This window comes from Corylus avellana, chromosome 3, assembly GCF_965113065.1.
Source record: "Corylus avellana chromosome 3, dhCorAvel1.hap1.2, whole genome shotgun sequence".
In the NCBI taxonomy this organism is placed as follows: domain Eukaryota; kingdom Viridiplantae; phylum Streptophyta; class Magnoliopsida; order Fagales; family Betulaceae; genus Corylus; species Corylus avellana.
The window spans coordinates 28,146,292-28,166,748 of NC_142492.1; the positions used below are offsets into that span (position 1 = coordinate 28,146,292).

At 34.5% G+C, this 20,457-nt stretch overlaps 1 protein-coding gene across 1 annotated transcript; it reads right to left on the minus strand.

Annotated features, from left to right (window-relative positions):
- Positions 1-14,638: 14,638 nt before the first annotated feature.
- LOC132175366 (sphingomyelin phosphodiesterase) lies at positions 14,639-19,867 on the minus strand. Its single transcript, XM_059587298.2, has 4 exons — positions 18,285-19,867; positions 16,015-16,161; positions 15,625-15,741; positions 14,639-15,513 (listed from the first exon to the last, which is right to left on the minus strand). Exons 1-4 carry the CDS (start codon positions 19,788-19,790, stop codon positions 14,902-14,904), a joined length of 2,382 nt encoding a protein of 793 aa, XP_059443281.2. The 5' UTR covers positions 19,791-19,867; the 3' UTR covers positions 14,639-14,901.
- Positions 19,868-20,457: the final 590 nt, after the last annotated feature.

The window sequence follows — 20,457 nt, forward strand, 5'->3', positions numbered from 1 at the left end:
AAACTAGAGGACCTCAACTACCGGTTATAGATTCCTCAGAATGGGAAGTGGAATATGTACCCATTAAAATAGTTACTATAATGATCGATCTGCAAATAAAATAAAGAGTAAAGGTTACCCAAACTTTCCCTTTCCAACCTCCCATTTTAAAAATCTTTTCATTAATTAAGCTGCCATTACCAATGGGGACAAAGATCCACATCAGTTAAATTTCTGAATTCCTTCTGTACAAATAAAATTTGGATAGTCTCGCCATGGATTGAGATCCTTAATTTTTTTTAAAAAAAATTTAAAATTCTTAAATTCATAAATCTTAACCGTTCATTTCATCTAAAAGTCTAAAATAAGCTATATATAGAAACATGACTTATTAAATTCCTTGAGGATAGCTTTCTCATTATATGCTAAAACAAGACTTATTTTAGACGGTTAAATGAGATGAATGACTAAAATTTATGAATTTGAGAATCTCAAATTTAAAAAAAATTATAGGAGATCTCAATCCGTCTTTGAGTATATAGCCTAAATTGATACAGAAGTTTGCAGTAAATTTTTGTATGGTCTCATATGGCCTAAATTGCTAGCAGTTTGGACCAACAGAGTTCATATATGTCTAAATAAATTTTGAACTGTCCGACCACCTATCTGAGCATAAATGTCTCATATGGCCTAAATTGCTAGCAGTTTGGACCGAGAGGGTCTATATATGTCTAAATAAATTTTGAACTGTTAGTCTACTTACCAAAATATGTAGGTTTCATATAAGCTCTTTTATATAAACAGCTAGAATTGCCAACAATTTAGGCAGAAAATTATTGTGTATCCCAATAATATTATGAAAGGATTTCATACTATCTTTTCACGCGCGTGGATGTGGAAGGTCAATTTCCCATCATAAACCTTTACCTCACCTTATGAAAAGAACCCTAAAAATTCAATTGTATCAATATGGATCCTATGACTTTAAAGTGGCTGCAATCCAATAGACAAATATAATTAATATAATAATTGGTAAGTGTCAAAGTGCAGCTCACTTGAACTTCTTATGAATATGCATGAGGGGATATTAGTGTAATTAAAATTTCAAGATCTAATTAATCTTAAACTTAATAATTTACACAAGTCTAATATATATCTATATATTTGATCCAGCAGGCAGCAGACAAAAGAGCAGGAACAACATCCCAACAAATCATGCAAGTTAAATTGTAATCTAGTGCAGAAAGAAGCACGCACTAACCCATATCTCTACAAACAAAGCATCATTAAAAGCTTTTTCCATATAAAGCTATATGGGCCATCTTCGATTGAAAAGTTTAAATTAAAGATTTATTTGATATCATTTTTGTGGAAAAAAGAGAGAGAGAGAGAGAGAGAGAGAGAGAGAAAACTTACCAATGGACCGAAAGGAGAGTGGTTTAATGGTTTCATTAAAAAAGAAAACCTAATTGAAGGTTTGAGAGCTTGTTTGGAATTATGTTCGAGAAATATAGTTTTTAAGTCAAAAAAACATTTTTTGAAAAAAGTTTCATTTTTAAGCTATTGTCAAAAGTGCGTTTTGACTATTTTTAGAGTAAAAAAAAAAAAAAAAACTTTCGAAATTTTTTATCAACAAACCAGCTTTTATTTGACACGATTTTTTAAATACTAAAAGTACGTAATCTCAAACAGGCTCTTTGATCATGTGAGCAAAAATTCATGTAAGTAGGCCACGAAAAAAACCCAACAGCATGTCTCAAAATTAAAATTAAATAAAATTGATGTCGATTCTTGTAATTAGTAGTTTTAAGAACATTTTTAAATACTATATATATATATATATATAGTATATAAAGTAGTCCCTATTAAATTGATCCTAATCATTTCAATTTTATTTAATTAATCATACATAAATAATTTCGTTCACATTTCGTCAACTTAAGTTACTTAGCATATGACCAAAACTAAATTAATAAACAGGAAAAAAACAAGAGGGGTTGGATTTGCTTTTGGCTTTTCTATTAAAAAACTACTAGATTTATGAACTATACAATGAAAATAGTTTTCTTTCATCTTTAATAACTAATCACATGTTACCTGATACAGGCTTTGACAAGTGACAACGTGATGCCTTATTACTTAAATTAATTCATTTAATAGTTATAAATCATATATATATAAAAGATATATATAAAGATACCCTAAAAATTCTAGAATATTTTGATCCCATATTAATTATCACATGCATGGTAACACATGACTTAGAAAAATGAATCAGAATCTTCAACAGATTTTATGATTACTTTGGCAACCATTGTTTACATATCAAATAGTCGGTCGACGGACAAGTTCATATGAAAAACGGTCCTCTTTGTATTCTTGACCATGTAGCCAATCAATAAATGCGCTCTTTCTCACTAATGAATAGATTACTAGACCGACTTAAAAAGAAAAATCACATCTTATTTTAAAAACTTCTAAAAAATTTACTCCAAGAAATGAAAGTAAATTAAAAACTCTCGGTCAATTTCATGAATTTATTTATTTATTTATTTTTTTCTTCTGGGCATAACTATTACATACAAATAATAACTTTTGAATATGAGGTCAAGAAGTTTCTAGAACCAACGTTGGACTCTTCATTCTTTCCCCTCTAGGGGTTTTGAAAGGTTGGTGGAGGATGCCATTATTTACATATTCTCTTCTTTTTCATATACATGTATGATTGGTATCCCCAAAATTTTAAATTTGTAATTGAAACCACATGTAACATGCATACATGATATGCATGTACATATACATATACATATATGATTTATTTGCACAATTGTTATATGCATTTCTTGTGTGTGCCTTTAATACCTTAGAAATCCATGAAGTGATAATCTTTGAGAAATTCTCAGCCATTGTTTTTTTGTATTGCTTCATAGAGATTAGAAAATAACTCTTAAAACGCACCCCTCGAAAAAAATAGAATATGTTTTTTGGGATGTTGACGGGTTGTCCGATAAATTAATTCTACCAACAAAAACAAAAAGATATTGAGAGCTGTTGCTATACGGTTGGGGCAGAAAACATGGGTTTTCTGCCCACCATTCACCACATGACACATCAGCATTTTAAGAAAAATGCAAAAACTTAAAATGGGAACAAAACACCAAAACAAAGAACAAAGGAGGACCATCAGCCCCATCCGGCCACCCCTAGGCCATCTGGGATGGCCGGCGAGCCACTCCCATGGCTTGGGGGTGGCCGTCGCGCCACCCCTAGGCCAAGGGGTGGCTCGCGAGCCACCCTGGTGGTGACTGGGGTGGCCGCGTGCCACCCCATGGGCCGGGGGTGGCTCGCCGGTCACCCCCAGAATGTTCTGGGGTGGCCCGCGCCACCCCACGTGGCCGATGAAGAGATAGAGGGAGAGAGGCGGCGGCGGCTCTGGCAGAGGCAGGGTTGGTTGGGGCTGTGAGGGGATAAAAATCAAGTGCATGTGTTCTCATTTTATTTTCTTGCTTCTAGCTGATTTGGCATTCAGTTATTGGAGGACAAAAAACCCTCCTTGTTTACCACGACTGAAGTAAAGTTATTCCCAAAGATATTTCCACCGCAATCCAAAAAACGTGGAACATCAAATCAAAGGGGTATTTCTACTTCGGGTTGTGAGAGTATGCCAATGCCACTTTGTATTTTTGTTGTTCGTTAAATTAAAAAATGTTTTGCAAAATACTAACTAATTAATTAATTTATTTTTTTTGGTGTTGTTGTGCAAAATACTAATTTAATCGTGGCCTGCAAATAATATTAAAGTCATAATATTTAAAGACTATTTCTCAATCTCGAGAAATATTTATATTTAATTATTTATTTATGACTAACCATGCAAATGTGAGTCACATGTAGCCTATCCTATTTTATTTGCTGTCGCAAAGGGTAGAGTGGTTGCATCAAATCTCACGTGGACCCCCGACAATATAAAATAAATAATTTCACTGCACGTGGAAACAAGCTAACAGCTCCCCCCCACACCCCACTTCGGCTTTGGGAAATGCTTTTTTGCATTCTCCCCACCATCTCCCCACCATCTCTTCTCTCTTTACTTTTTTGTTTTATTTTATTTTATTTTTGAAAAAATCAAAATCCAAGTGAAGAGATGGTGAGTAGATGGTGGGGAGAATGCATTGTAGCATTCCTCCTTCGCTTTTGCCTTTTGGCCGCAAAGCTCTCTCCCTTATCGAATGGGATTTCCGATTTCAATATTTGGAGAGAGCTATTGATTGGTCGGTAGAATAAAGAACCAAGAGAAATGATAGGTTTTTCTAAGATTTTTATTTTTATTTTTTCTTAAAAAATATATATATATGGTTTTAAATTGATGTGTGACAATTTTATATGTGATTTATTTTTGTAGTAAATAAAGGCATAGAGCATGTTTGAGACTGCGTATCAAAATAGAGCTTTTAATTTTTTTTTAAAAAAAAAGTTTTGTTTTTTTTAAAAAACTTTATTTTTAAGTTTTTTTTTTTAAAAAAAAATGTGCGTTTTGACAATTTTTAAAGTAAAAAAAAAATAAAAAAATTAAAGAAATACTTTTAAAGTTTTTTTTTTTTTTTTAACCAAACAAATCAACTTTTTATTTGGCATAACTTTTTCGTACTAAAAGTACTTTTTAAGTTTCCTAACACAATTTCAAACATGTTCATAATGCAATGGTAACACGTTAATTTGGAACCAATTTTTAGGAAGGTCTTGAAAAACCTCTAACGTTCCTTGAGAATTAAATGCTTTTCATTGATGATCCATCCACCTATTATAGGGTGATTGTTAGAGTCTTAAGGTGCTTATGATTAGAGCACTAGAAGTAGATTCTCCACCTATTATAGGGTGATTGTTAGAGTCTTAAGGTGCTTATGATTAGAGCACTAGAGGTAGACTCTCTTAGATTTTTCTTGAATACATGGAATCAAACTACTTTTTATTTTTATTTTTTATTTTTTTTTATTTTTTATACCATTAAATATTGTTCGAAAAAATGATAAAGGAAAGATAAAGTATTTTTATATTAAAATAATGTTAAGGGAAGCACTTTCGCTTCCCTTGGTGCTCCCTAAACCTAGGCAACACCGAGAGAGTCTTTTTAGATGATTTTTTAGGAATTTTTCCTGCATTTAAGGAATATGATTAAATTTAGAGAAGCTGATGGTGGTGCAAAGAAGTTCATCTTTATGTCTATCTTTCAAGTAGATTTGAGTAGCATTTTAGTTGGGTTTGTTGACTGTAGCAAGAGTCTTTTTTAGTTTTAATTATGGTTAAAAGCTTTAAATTTGTTTTACATTAGGATTAATATGGTTGTAAGTCTATTTAAAGATTGTTTGAGTGCCAATAAAAATATAGAAGAAGTTTATTCTTGAACATATGTTTGAAGGAGGTTCGGATTCCTTTTAAAAACCTACCCAAACTATCATATTTCGAACTTAGTTTTTAGGTTCGCAACAATGATATTTTCATTAGTAATAATATGTATTTGGGGAAACTTCAGTTTAACCTACTGAACTTCCAGTCGATTTTACAAATCCCCAAAGACATATTATTACTAATGAAAATATCATTGTTGCGAAAAAAAAAAAAATATATATATATATATATATATATATATATATATATATATATATATATTTATATTTATAATCTTCTTTATGAATTTTAGATTGTAATTTATTTAAGATATGTTTTCGAAGTATTAATTGTAACCATATAATTATTTTTCGCATGCATTCTGCTATTTTATTCACTCTAATATGTATTATATGGTAGTTTGCTTAGTTAATTATAAATTAAATAATTTGAAAAATTTGTCAATAAATCTCAAGGTTAATTATTCTTATTAATTAAATTTCAACCTATAGGGTTAAGTTTTGTTAACATATTTCTAGAGTTGTTGGTTTAGGTATGGAGAAGACAAAATAAGTGTTGAAACAGGAAATCAACCAGAACATGTGAGATCATCTCCGAAATCCCAAGTGTTTTAAGGATCGATCCTAGGTTATTATTTAGCAGATTACTTATGTTGTTGCTATTAGGTTATTATTAGGGTCTTTCATTCTCTGTGTTAGGTGGATTTGTGCATCTATGCTTTTCCATTTTCTTGGTGGGACATGAATTTGGACAAATTGGTCGACAAATTGGTCGACAAATCAACAGATATGACATTTGTTGATTGGGTGGTTTTGCCAGGGTCGTTGAACAACAAAGAAATTTTTTTGGGAAAACCCATTTCATTTATCAAGAATTAATAACTATTCTCCTAGGAATAGCCTATTCGATTATAGGGTTCTATTAATTCCACGTACCAAACGTTCCCTAAAATATTAGGGCACTAGCTATATTTTCAAATCACGGGATTTGAAAAGCCTCACAAATTTCAAAACCTCTCAATTTGGACTCTTAAACTTTCAATTACAGTCAATTTAAACCCCTCCGTCAGATTTAGCCGTTAACTTCCTTGATTTACCCCTAAAAAGACCAAAATATCCATAATTTTTTTTTACATTATTTTTTATTTTATTTTTTAATTTGGAATTAATGGTAAATTTAGAATTTATAAAAAAAATCAGGAGTATAAAATGTCATTGTCTCGCTTTTAAGGGAAAATTACAGTTTATCCCCCCAAAGTTAACAGCGTTTTTTAATTCGAACACCAAAGTTTCAATTTTTGCAATCCACCCCCCAAAAGTTCAAAATTTTTGCAATTTGACCAATTGTATCCAAAACTTCCCATATTGCCCCTAATTTTATTTTATTTTTTTAATAAAAAATTTTAAAAAAAATTCGGGGTGGCTCTTTGGCCATCTGGCCATTTTTGTAGCCCCAAATTTATTTATTTTTTTATAAAAAAATAAAAATTATGGGCAATATGAAAATTTTGGGATAATATTTGTCGAATTGAAAAAAAAAATTGAAACTTTGTGGGGGTAGATTGCAAAAATTGAAACTTTGGTGTTCGAATTGAAAAACGCTGTCAACTTTGGAGGGGTAAACTATAATTTTCCTCGCTTTTAACGTTTAAAATCTGACGAAGAAGTTCAAATTGATTGCAATTGAAAGTTTAGGAAACCAAACTGAGAGGTTTTGAAGTTTGAGAGGCTTCTCAAATCGTTTAATAATTTATGGGTCTAAAACTAAGTTACCTCTATTTTTAACAGTCATTTATTGACATTCTATTAACCTAGGAACTCAAATATTGATTTTTTATAAAAACAAATATGTTAAATAACACTTATCATTTAAGAAAATTTCTTTCAAATCGATTTGGAGGAAATTTGTATCATATTTTATGAATGACCAACTACCCTAACAGAATGTTAGGGGTGGTGCGGCCACCCCTAATAGCACTTAAGGTGGTTGCGGCCATCACCCATGCTCATATTAAAAATTTATTTATTTATTTATATATAAATCTTAAATATTTTAAGAATTTTGATTCAATTCATGTAATCACCAATCAAACGAATATGAATGATATTTCTTTTTCAACTTTTTATATTTCCAATATACCAATTCCTATTCATAAAGAACAAATCATTTCGTGTACTAAATGCCCCTTTACTTCATTTTTTTAAAAAAAAAAAAAATTATAAATACAATTAATTATAATATAATATCATTCAAGTCAATAGGATTAATACGTAGTTTTTCATGGACATTATAAAGATGGAATCACTTAAATCTCTTGTATTTATTTATTTATTTCTCTTTGTTTTCTTCAAATTTAAACTGTCCGCTCCGAAGAAGATGAAAACGTGAAAGTTAAGTAGGTGGACTTGTTAAAAATAAAGGGGGGGGGGGGGGGGGGGGGGGGGGGGGTGGGGCTCCGAAGAAGATGAAAACGTGAAAGTTAAGTAGGTGGACTTGTTAAAAATAAAGGGGGGGGGGGGGGGGGGGGGGGGGGGGGGTGTGTGAAGTTCGTTGAGTTTGGATTGGCGGTATACAATCCGCCGTTATTTTGACAAGAAACTAGAAAGCTGTGGTGTTGTGTTCTCGGGGCATTTTCGGTAATATCTTAGCCAGCTTGGTCGAGGATCACTTATCGCCTTCATCACAAGCAGCGAGTCCCTCTAAAAAAGGATATCGTTTACTCTCACCTCCCTACAGGAGTCCACGGCCTTAGAGTAGCCATTGCTTTGGCTAATATTGGTTCATGAAGTGCCATAACAGGTTGGCTTATCGCTGCAATAGCGTGCCCCATCGCATCTCGTATAATAACCCCCACTCTCATTCGCTTCTCCCCTTGGGCAATAGCAACATCCCAATTTACCTTAAATCGGGTATTAGTTTAGGGGTACATGTATTTTTTTTTTTTTAATAAAAAAAATATATCATTATTTTAATAAAATAGAAAAATAATTTAGATGAGCGGGTGTATGGTGTTTTTTGCAAAGTAATTAGCTAAAATAATAATAAAAAGCCTGAAATAACTATTTTAAATAGAAATTTAAAGAAGTGAATACAAAATGGCTAATTAAGAGGTCTTCAATTAAAACGTGGGATATTAATAATAATTCTTTTCAATCAAAGCGTGGGTTATCAATAATTCAGTGATGTAATCATCTCTCTCCCTTATTATTCAAAGCTACTGTAAAGTACTGCATGATTAAAATGGATTATCAATAATCCTGTGATGTAATCATATCTCTCCCTTATTATTCAAAGCTACTGTAAAGTGCATGATTAAAATATGCATTCTTCTACACACACACACAAAAAAGGTATTGTTGTATCGTTGCAAATATGTATTCTTCAATTTCTTCTACATTAATTAATAGAATTTAATTAATATACAGTTAGACACTGAGGTTTTATTCTGAAAGTAAAATGTTAAGAATATTTGTTATTTGGAACTTACTATGAAAAATCTATCTCATAGTTAACATGTTTTTACACTGATAAAACATGTTTTACATAAGGTTTATAAAAACTCTACATCAACTTTAAATTTTGAAAAAGATATATAAAAGAGAGAAATTTTGGAAATCTCAACCTTTGGATTTGGTTGCCCAGCCCTCAATGTTAAGATATATGTAACATGAAGTTGTCGAGTTGATTCTTAAATGACATGTCATCGTCTCATGAGTTTGTAACATATTTTTTAAAATAATAAATCACATGCAATAATGATACATCATTTGAAAACTAATTTTAAACAGAAAAATTACGAAGCGTAGCGGTTCTCAACTCTCTGGCCATCAGTTTTGGATTGGTGGGTAGAATTGGGTGTTCATGGATGCTAAATCTATTCCTCTTAATCCGCCGCAAATTTGACAAGAGAAAGCTGAGGTGTTGCCAAACCTATGAACCAATAAAAAGGGTTAACAAAAAACATAGGTGTGGAAACATTTTTGAGGTTGTTGAATGTTGAGTACTTATTATTAAGAAAAAAATAATAATAACAAAATTATTTTTTGTTGGGTCTGGGGGTATCCCATCTAGTGAGTAATTATTATTTATTGATTTGCCATTAAGCTTTATAAACAACTTTTTCCATGCATTATTATATATTATATGTTCACAGTCTTCAAAATGGCCGTACACTGAACCTAGCAGCTGCAGGTAAAAGGAGTGGTACCACACGTTAGTGAATGTTAGTTGGCCTTTCTTCCTATTTTTTTCCTTTTTATTTTTGTATTTTTGCAAAACTTTAGAATTTTTTTTTAAAATTTTTACGCATTTTGAAGTTCCTTATTTATTTAAAGTTTAAAAACTTTCAATTAAGATAATCAAATTTTTAATTTTTTCAATTGTCCATTTTCATTAAAAAAATTTTAAGAAATAAAAAAACATTTGTATTTTGGGAATTTACAAGCATTATTAATGTAGTAATTCTACAAATCTTTAATCATTTTGTTGAGCGGGATGTAAATCATTTTTTTTTTCCTGCAATGTGAATGCTCTTGTTTGGTCTAGCTTTTGAAAAAGTAGGGCAAATACATTGTCTCACGGTGTGGTATATATATATATATATAGCACATGTCAATATTAGCAAGGCTTATGATCGATGAGTTATCACAGTTTTTCGGAGGCCGATACAAGATTAATTAGATTTCGGCACATGTTTGCCGGCCGATACAAACAACACAGGGAAAACAGGCAAACCGCAAAGAGATGATCAGTCGAGAGGGTTAGAAAATGTCAAGTGCATCCGCTTCTTTCCTGTGCATTGGTTGACTTATCTACTTGATAACAAAAGGGCCACCAAAACGACGCGTGCGGCGTGCATATGCTTTTGTCGTTCAAGTTCACGTGAGTGGATACGTTGAGTACTGTATGGCTAATCGGGTTGAGATTGGTAGGGTTGTAGTGCTCGAAATTATGACAAGATTTAACGAAAGGAAATGTCTCCAAAATATTATTATAAGTTCTAAAATACCCCTATTATCGAAAAAACCCTACTTGCGAGATTTTTCGTTAAATCTTGTCAAAATTTTCAAGAATAGGGATATTTTTGAAATTTTGACTATAACCCTATAATTAAAATTATGGGTATTTTGAAAATTTTGACAAGATTTAACGACAATTCCCAACGAAAATAAATAATTGAAAGAAATTGAAAATTCTTTACTCTTATTTTAAATTTTAGAAGTAGTGTCAAAATAAGTAAAAATTCAGAAGAATTTTCTAAAATTTTTCCAAAATTTTAAAAAGTGGATGGAAAAGGGCTAAAGATGTCTTTAGCTAAAACGTGGGATATCAATAGTATTATTCTGTTGACCTATTCTAATTTCTCCCTTATAATTCAAAGCTACTGTGAAGTACATGATTAGAATCGAAAGCAAAACAAGAACCTTGGACATGATAGCCAACTGGGAAGGCATTGTACTCATAGGCCCCCACTAGGGAATATACAAATTAAGCAAGAGTGTCAAAATAATACGACAAGATTAGAAAGAAGAATATTAGTGAGGCATCCGATCGAAGCTAAGACAAAAAAAATTCAAGGAAAAAGAAATTAGTCAACAATCTTAACCTGAAAACGTGGTTTAATTAGGTTTTGATCAAATCAATTGGCCTCACGAATTGACCTTGCCACTATGATATCATTATTGTACGACTGTTATTCAACTATAATAATATAATAGTAAAAATTATTTAAGAATTTTTTTTTTCTTTTTTATTTTTTATTTTTATAAGTGCTTATTGATTTAAATACAAATTTTTACTATCACATCAACCCAATTGTATGTAGTTATTGGCGTATGGATCACTACAGCGACTTTAGGCTGTCTTCCATAGAAGAGCTCCATCTAAAAAAAAATATAGAAGAAACCCACCGATCCAAAAAATTAAAAGGATTTCGACGTCCAAGTTAGTACGTAGAGGACGAGAAGGGGAAGCTCTCTCTAGTCAAAATAGTATTAGTGATGGAGTGTGTAGAATATTGAGATTGTGTACCTTACGCTCGTAATTCTTTGGCCATTTATATATTTATCTGGATCGACCTTCTAGTGTCTTTTTGAAGAGGTCATGGCAATTTGACTTTGATAGTTCCAAGCCTACTGGGTCTGGACTGCTCTCTCAGGATTCTACAACAATTTTATAATAGCCTATTATTATTATTAGGGGAAACTTTACTAAAGACTCATAAACTTACACCCGTTTTGAAATATTCCGCTGAACTTCAAAATCTCTCAATTTAGTCCCCTGAACTTTCAATTGCTCTCAATTTGGACCCTTCCGTTAATTTTAGCCGTTAAAAATTCAAAAAAAGACCAAAATATCCCTGATTTTTGTTTTTTTAAAAATTAAAAAAAAAAAGTTTTAGAAGTTTGAATTTTATACAAAAGTCAGGAGTATAAACGTCATGTAACGTTTAAAATCTGACGGAGAGGTCCAAATTGAAAGCAATTGAAAGTTCAGAGGACTAAATTGAGAGATTTTGAAGTTCAAGGGAGGTATTTCAAAACGGGTAGAAGTTTAGGGACCCTAAGTGAAGTTTCCCTTTATTATTATTATTATTGTTATTATTATTGTTATGTACTATTTCTAGGATCACACGCACCCACATCACATGGGTGGTCAGAAGAAGAAGCTTAGCTAGTGCAGACGACCATTAGCTGCAGTCTGTATGGAAGTTTGAATTGCGGTTCCGATTGCATGAAAGTTTGTAGAGTATATATATATATATATATATATATATATATATATATATATATATATGTGCATTATGCATCTTCACGTGCAGTTCCTTTCTCATGATAGTCGCACGTACAAAGATTTGTCCCTTCAAGCAGATGGCCAGTGCCCTTGGCAGGCAGCAGTTTTGGATAGTAGTTGAAGTTTGAATTGTGGTTCCCACTACATTTATAGCCCGCTACCCTCTAGGATGATATTTCTTGGTCCCAATATTATTATATGCACCATAGAGGCTAGAGATCTCTTTCAATTCGTTTTCTCTCTTTAAATATTGCCACTTTACAAAGATTTGTGTTTTAGTAATTTAATATATGTACATTATATTCTATTCAAGATGACTCTACGCTCCACCCAACGGCCATATAATGAGGCTAAAACCAGCTGGAGCGGCGGAGCCATAGCCCTTGGCAGCATTACCCTAGCTGCCTTACAACTAGCAATTGTGGACAGTGGTTGCTACCTGATAAGATGACAGTCAGTTCGGATCGTAACATGACATTACATGAGTAACATGACATGAGTATGGTTAATTTTAAATAAGTTAAAAGTTAAAACTTTTAATCTTAATTTATTAATTTTGTATTGAGTTTGCGGATTATATCAAAATTTACATGTATAGGTTACCGACTATGAACTGGGGTTTCTGTGTGATAATGTCATGAATGCACCTAGACCATATTCAATATAACTTGAAGACTAATTGTATATATAGAATAATATATATGCACATGTATATATATAATCATATGCCCAATGTTCTAATAAAATTTAAAAAATAAACAATTTCAGTAATAAACTGAAAAATATCGTACAAATAAGATTAGGGTATAAACCGTAAGTACTTCTTATGTCAACCACTAAAAATATATATATATATATTTATTTTTTTTAAAAAAAAAAAACCATTTAAATTACGTTTCTTCAACTGGCATGAATTAGTATAATAAATGAGTGTAAAAAGTAGCATTACTCTAAACAGGGGCGAAACTATATGGGGGCTTGGGGGGGCTGATTGTATATATATATCTTTCCCAAAATTTTTTAAAAATTCCCTTAGAATTTTTTTTTTAAAAAAAATTAGAATATGCCCCCCATCCTCCCCTCCCCCAATTTTTATTTATTTTTTAAAAATCTTGTACTTTTGTCCCCTAAACTATAAATGTTAGTTCCACCCCTGATACCAAGCAAATGTGTCTGTGTGTGCATCATGTCCCATGTTTCCTTTTAAGTGATTGCATTTCATTTCATCTCTCTTTATATATCTTCAATTTTGAACCACTCAAGTCGCGTACAACTCCAGACACACGCCTAAGTTGCCGTTGGTCGGGCCTTGAGAGTTAAGACCTTGTGGCCGTAATGCTATATGTTACCCTTCCATATCCATGCAAGAGAGGTACGTGTAGCAATTGGTTTAGTTACGCAATTGGGCACGGCTTTTGGCTACAAAGAAAAGAAACAAACAACCGACAAAATATAGTATTATATTTTTATTCGTCTAAAGCGAGCTGGGCCAGAGTCCTTGGCCTCGTTCGGCCCAGCTAAATCATTATTCTACGTCATAGCAGCTACAACAAACTCGCTTCATGTTTCTAAATTAAGATAAAGAGCCGAGGGAATGCACGGATTTGAAATAATATTTAGGGTAAAGTTCATTTAGCCCCCTCAAATTATCATCCAAATGACAATCTATCCCACAAACTATCAATTGCTACAATTTACCCCTTAAACTACCAAAACAATGACAATGTCACAATGTACCCCAAATTTTTAAAAAATGACGAAATTACCCTTACTAAAATAAAAATAAAAATATTACATTTTAATTTTTTTTTTTAAATTTTTAAGGGTATTTTAGTCTTATTGAAAATTTTATAGGGGTAATTTCATCATTTTGCTAGCATTGGAGAGTACATTGTCATTGTTTTGATAGTTTTGCAAGTAAATTGTCGTAATTGATAGTTTGAGAGATAAATTGTTATTTTGGTGGTAATTTGAGGAGGTTAAGTAGACTTTACTCTAATATTTAAATAATAGAGGGAAATGATAAGAAAAGTTATTGTGAAATTTATTTGAGTAGAAAAGTAAAAAGTAGTTTAGTTCCTTTTAAAAAAAAAATTAAATTAAAAAAAGCTGCTGCTAGAAATTCATTTGGCCTTTTTTCTTGAATTTATAAAGATGTTTTTATCTTATTAAAAGAAATTTAGGTTTTTTTTTTGGTGGCCTTGGATAATATTGAGCAATTGTGTAATCTTATTTCAGTGTTTGTTTCTACTACAGAAAGCTCACCAGAAGCCCAAAAGCGATTTTGTCCTCCCAAAATGCCCCAGTGGGTGTTTGTTTGGTAGCTGAGAAGAAGAAAATAAAAATGATTTCAGTAAAATTTTGTAAATTTCTCCAGCCTGGTGTTCTCTCTTTCTAGGTATATCTAGAAGAAATAATTAGAAGCTTCACAAATATTTGACTACAAGAAGAATTTCTGAAATAGAACAAAATTTGATAGTGTATAGACATTAATAATCAATGATGGCTCTCAACAAAGAGTACATTAACAGCAGCACCAGCAGCAAGAAAGGAGAAGTTGCAAAAACAAAAGCAAAGCATTTATCTTTTCATGGCAAACACGGCCCTGCAGATTTTTTCATGCTGCACATCTCGTACTTACAAGGGGAAAGAAAAGTCAAAGCAGCAAACCTTTTGAGAAAAAGCTTTACATTTTTTCTTTTTTTTCGTTTCTTCTTTTCTCGTCTATACCCTATGAAACAATCCAAGAGCTTTCTTCAGTAAACTAAATACAGCAGACAAAAGCAAAACCATCACAATCTTTTTTGAGGCTAACATCCTAAGGTTCACTCTCAGCCCATGTTTTCTCATTAGCCTCACCACCGCCACACCCAAAATGAGAAGCCAAGAACCAATAGCGCATAACACCACCTTCACTGTCTCTGCCGGCCCGCACACGTTTCCCACATCACCCGACACCTCCACATAAGACCATGCACGCTTGTCTTGGCTGCACTCTGCTTGGTTCAGTCCAAGACTCTCATTCAGCCAAGCAGAAAACTTGACCAGCAGTTTTGCAAGCCATGCAACCTCATCATCAGAGATTGGGCGCTTCATCCAGTCACCCTTGTATTTGATTTCTGAAATTGTGTGGTTCCCAACTCTTCTAGGCTTGAATATATCATAACAGGATTGGGAGCGCTGTTGCGCTTCTGGGGAAAATGACAGCTTCCTTACTGTATTGCCACCAAACAAGCAGCTCACCTGTGTTTTTAATGAATCTATACACTTAAGGTTGTCTGCAAGGTTATCACCAGAAATTGCTTGTAACTCAGCTTCTGCTCGCAATATAAACAACTGCAAACAAAATCATCAAACATTGGATGAGATCCTCTAATGTAGATAGTTATATAATTTTTGTAATAATTAAAAGCATAAGCACATATTGCAATAATAAATAGTAAAAACCTGAAGTAGTTGCCTTCCACCATCTTCCCCGTCACTAAAGAGTCGTAAATCTTTATTCCAGTTCTCATGCAAGAAAGATCCATCAGCATCACTCTCACATAGGCCATCCTCCCAATCCTAGTCTCACGATTAGACAACACAAAAATAATCAATATGATAAGATCTAATGGTACACAAAAAGAACTCTTGCAATACATGAGGGATAGACTCATAGCCTGCCCCCCTCAGCAGACCCATCATAGAAAGACATCAAACATCCAAAAAGATCCAAATAATCAGCTTAAGTTGGAAGAATCAAGGCAATAAAATGGTTTGAGTGCTCATCTGCTTACTCAAAAAGTGAATCAAAATGGCATAACACAGGCATACAGGAGTAAGAGGTGAATCTACCTGCAACTGGTCACGAATTGCAGGAACAAATCTGTATAAGCTATTAAGCATTGATTTGCCTGATCCAGCTTGTTTGGAATGAAAAACAGTATCCACATTCTTTATAAGGTCAGTCAGCTCTTTAGATGACGTCAATATGCTCATAACCTGTAAAAAGAGGCAGATACAAAACAAGATTTATAAGGAAAACATCATCAACAGATATAACTAAGAAGTGTCCACCTTTATTGCAAAAAGGAATATACATTGAAGTCAGTCAGTGCACAAATGCTCTATTCTAATATAAAAATCGTACCATGACTTACAAAATACTGGAATGAAAAAGATTTAATATTGATTCTTAGAAACAACAGCACATGGAAACTGAATTGTCGTAACATGGAGTTCAATACTTGAATGAAAAGATTTAATATCGATTCTTCAAAACAAAAGTACATGGTCACTGGGATTGTCTTAACATGGAGTTTGGAGCTTGGACATTATCTTCTGGCATTAATTTCATGAACATTCTCTGATAAAACAATAACAGATCTTATAGTGATAACCAAACTAAACCTTATCCAAACTATTTGTGGCTATAAACACCCTTCTCTTCCAGCCAAATAACATGTACTTGTTTCTTTAAATATTTCACTCAGAAGCTGTTCGCTTCAATCTGAACTCCAAAGCAATAATCTGAGAACGCAATATTGCATCTCTCCTAGACAGGGAACAGATCCTGGCAGACAGCCAAGACTTCAGGACCATAAGCAGCACACTCTTTTTAAGTAAGCTGGTGTGTAAGACCCAACATGTCTTACAAGTACCACTCAGGATTAAAATATTGGCACACTGTAGGAATCAGTACACATTGATTCTCTCTTTTCCAAATGAGTAACAGGGGATACACAGGGAATTAACACTCCCTTTTGCGAAAGAATTTTCTGCTGTAATAATATAGTACTACTTTCTCTTCAAAACGCCAATACTACCCAAAAAAAATTCCTCAAGCACGACTTTTTACAAACTTGGATTTATACAAATTCGTATGAATTCCGTTTATTCTGAAACACCAAGATTCAAGACTATTCAAATTCAAGTATCAAATTATTTTTTCTACGGACTTTCAGGAGTTGGCAGATAGGTGAAATCCCTGATGCCCAGCACATAACAAATCTTGGTTTCAAGATGAAACTTCAAATGGCCATAACTGTTTATCCAGATCATTTGTCCTTGACAGAAGAACCCTTTCAGACCCCCTTTTGGCCTCAAAACCCCCTTACATCACATATTTCTAGAGCATTTTCCAGCCCCACATTTTTAGGTCTTTCATTTTCAGTTCAGCCCTTTTCTGTTGTCTTTACTAGACTATTTCTGTTAGTTGGAGGGTCCTATGTAATCTTTTTCAATATTTCTAGTCACTAAAAACCTGCTTTCTGTTTGGCATCGCATTTCTAGCCCTTATAAACATGTAATGTTCATAGTTATTCAACAATAAATTATCAATAAAATTTAGCTGTACCAAATTTTCTCATTTAGCGTTCAAAATAGCAAACATTTGGATTCAATATTTAGTTAGGTAAATAGTCTACTATCCCATCTCCAATCATATTTGTCTGACTCTGGGTGCAGTTGTCAACTTTAGGCCATGCCAAGCCACAAGCTGAGCTCTGGTAACCACCAACACAAGCTGAACCTTGAGTTTGAAATTTAAGCTGAAACTTAACCTTGCCCGAAGACAGGGCTCAAGCCACTCAAAGTATGGCTCACATGGTCCTAGCTTAGACAACCCGCTTCCAGATTACCCAATAACAGAATACTTAAGCGATGTTCATAGCCTAGTCAACTCCGCAGCAGTCTAATTAGTATTCCTTTGAAACAATTCTTTATCTCACTAGCATGTAGCCTGATGCCAAATACAGTCCTATCTCAAGCATCACATAAGAACTTCTTGTCAAGGTGTTCACCAAGTCATAAATTTAATGCAAACTGATCCTCAAACATGGAATATAAAATATTAAGCTAGGAAAATTTAATTCACATCTCTTTTTCAAGACTTTGTCCCAATTATCAGAATATCTTACTTAGAAACAAGTTGTTATTGTGTCAAACAAGTTGTTATCTTATTCATTGTCTTGGTTCACCCAACAAAATGCAGATTAAGCACTCCAATAGTTAATATCAAATCTTCGTGACCATAATAGGCAAAATAAAAAATAAAAAATCCAATGCAAGTAAAACTCAATCAACGTTGATTTAAACTAGCCAAAACTTGTGATTAAGAAACGAACCTTCGATACCATCCGGACAACAATTTCGACATCAGTGTGAAGAAACTTGTGAGCAAACCCGATGAAATGCATTACCAATGAACTGTAATACAGGTAATTAGACAACACATAACCCTGCCAAGCAGGGGAGTATCCATATCCACAACCTCGACACCCAGAATCATCCTTCATCTTTCTAGAACCATCCACGATAGTGTCCAGCTCCGAGAAATCATCCCAGCTTATCGTCCAAGGCTCCATATATCTAATCCAAACATCAAACACCTCAGAGGCATTCTTAATCGACGTCCCAACCGGGCAAAACAAAAAAGTCCTCAGTATAAACCGATAGAGCGGCCTCTGAATCCACACGTTCCACGACCCAGCAGGACGCACCGGCACCAGCGCATCCCTCGACTTCGCAGCATCGAGGGAACCCGAATTCGACACCCTCCACCTCGGAGTCCCACAACTTTCGCCGCCACGCTCTTCCGTCCGGTCCACGGAGCTCAAATTCAAGTACTTGATGAACAACTTCACCACCTCCCCCAAACCGGACGACGGCGGCGGGGTGTCCCCAGAGACCAACCGAGGCGGGAAGGAAACGCCAAACGATTTCATCGCGAAAACAGGAAACGGCGAGAAGTCGTTGTCAACCAACCAGAAATGCATAAAAGCGTTCACAACAAACTCCGCGCGCATCGTAAGCGATCCATCGTGCCCGGACGCGTACTGAAGCAAGGAGCTCCGGTAGGGTTGGAGAGCACTGAAATCGTAAATGGGCACAAACGCCCGAAGATACGCGTAGAGAAGTCGGACATAAAGATTGCATTCAATTCGTTGGTCATTTCCGCGCTTAGGATTAGAGAATCCAGGGATGGAGGAAGTCCAATTGTCCAACCTGAATTTTCTAGCTCTTTTGGTGGAAACGGAATCGGAATTCTCGGAATTGGCTTTGCAAACGGGATAGTAAGCGAACCAGAAGAGGTAGTACTCGAAAACATGGAGCTGGAGTTGATGAGAGGAGGGCTTGATTGGGTCTTCTTTGAGCTTGGCTTTGAATAAGGGGCAGAGATCGGAGAGGGCCGGGGCGTCTTTGCCGGAGGAGATGGCAAAGCGGGCCCACTCGGGGAGGCGTTCGAGGGGGAACACGTATTTGACGAGGGAGAGGCGATCGACTTCGGAGATGGAGTGGAGGAGGACGCCGGGGGGGGAGAGGAGAGAGAAGATGGCGTTGGCGGAATCAGGGTCGTTGGATGAGAGGACTGTGTCGATCCAGCCGTTGGACGGGCGGGGCTTGGATGAGGATGAGGTGGCGTCGGGGACGCCGAAGAAGAGCTTGCAGATGAGAGTTGGGAAAGCGAGGGAGAAGAAGTGGCGGGACTGGTCGGGTGAGTGCGAGTGCAGGAAGGACTCGATGGAGGCGCAGGCGGAGGAGATTTGGGACGGAGATGAGGCGGCGAGGATGGCGTCGGCGAGATCCTGGGACTTGGATTGGGAATCAAAGGTGTACGAATGGGGGAGCATCGTCTCGTAAGGGCGGGTGAGGGCGAGGAACTGAAGCAAGCTAGGGCTTTTCGAATTGAGAGAGAGAGAGAGAGAAAGAGAGATATTTTTGAAAGATTTAAAAAAGAAGATGAGATATGGCAAATGGCGCCCTTTTAAGGGGAAACAGGCGGAGTGTGCACGTGGCGAGATACTGGGGCACCTACGCTGGTAGTTGTGGGCCTCACGGAAAACTCGTGGAAATTGGAAGGTTTTTTGTTGAAGTAGGCGGGAAAGCTCATCTTACGCGCCGACAAAAATCATAAAGGGTTATATACTAAACTAGTCCATTGGGTTTCACAATTTTTTTTTTTTTTTTTTTTTTTTAAATTTTTATTACAGAAAGTCCCTATAATTTTGATAATAGATCAAGTTAGTCCTCCGTCAGTTGACCATTAGTTAACTTAACGGAATTCTACGTGGACCAATCAAATGTTGACACGTGGCACATACTTAATTTTTTAAAAAAATGTATTTTCTAAAAAAAAAAAAATAATAAAATAAAAAGATAGAGCCACCCCCAAATGGCCAAGGGGCACCCCAGCCTTTTTTTTTTTTTTTTTAAAAAAAAAAATTTTAAAAAATAATAATAATAAGTATGTGCCACGTGTCAACATTTGATTGGTTCACGTGAAATTTCGTTAAGTCA

Excerpts from the sequence above, each read along its gene's own strand:
- LOC132175366 (XM_059587298.2), bottom strand. The coding sequence starts at position 19,790 with ATGCTCCCCCATTCGTACACCTTTGATTCCCAATCCAAGTCCCAGGAT. Across the intron at positions 16,162-18,284 it reads TTGTCCGGATGGTATCGAAG|GTTATGAGCATATTGACGTC; the intron begins GTTCGTTTCTTA and ends CTCTTTTTACAG. Across the intron at positions 15,742-16,014 it reads CAATTCGTGACCAGTTGCAG|GATTGGGAGGATGGCCTATG; the intron begins GTAGATTCACCT and ends TCGTGAGACTAG.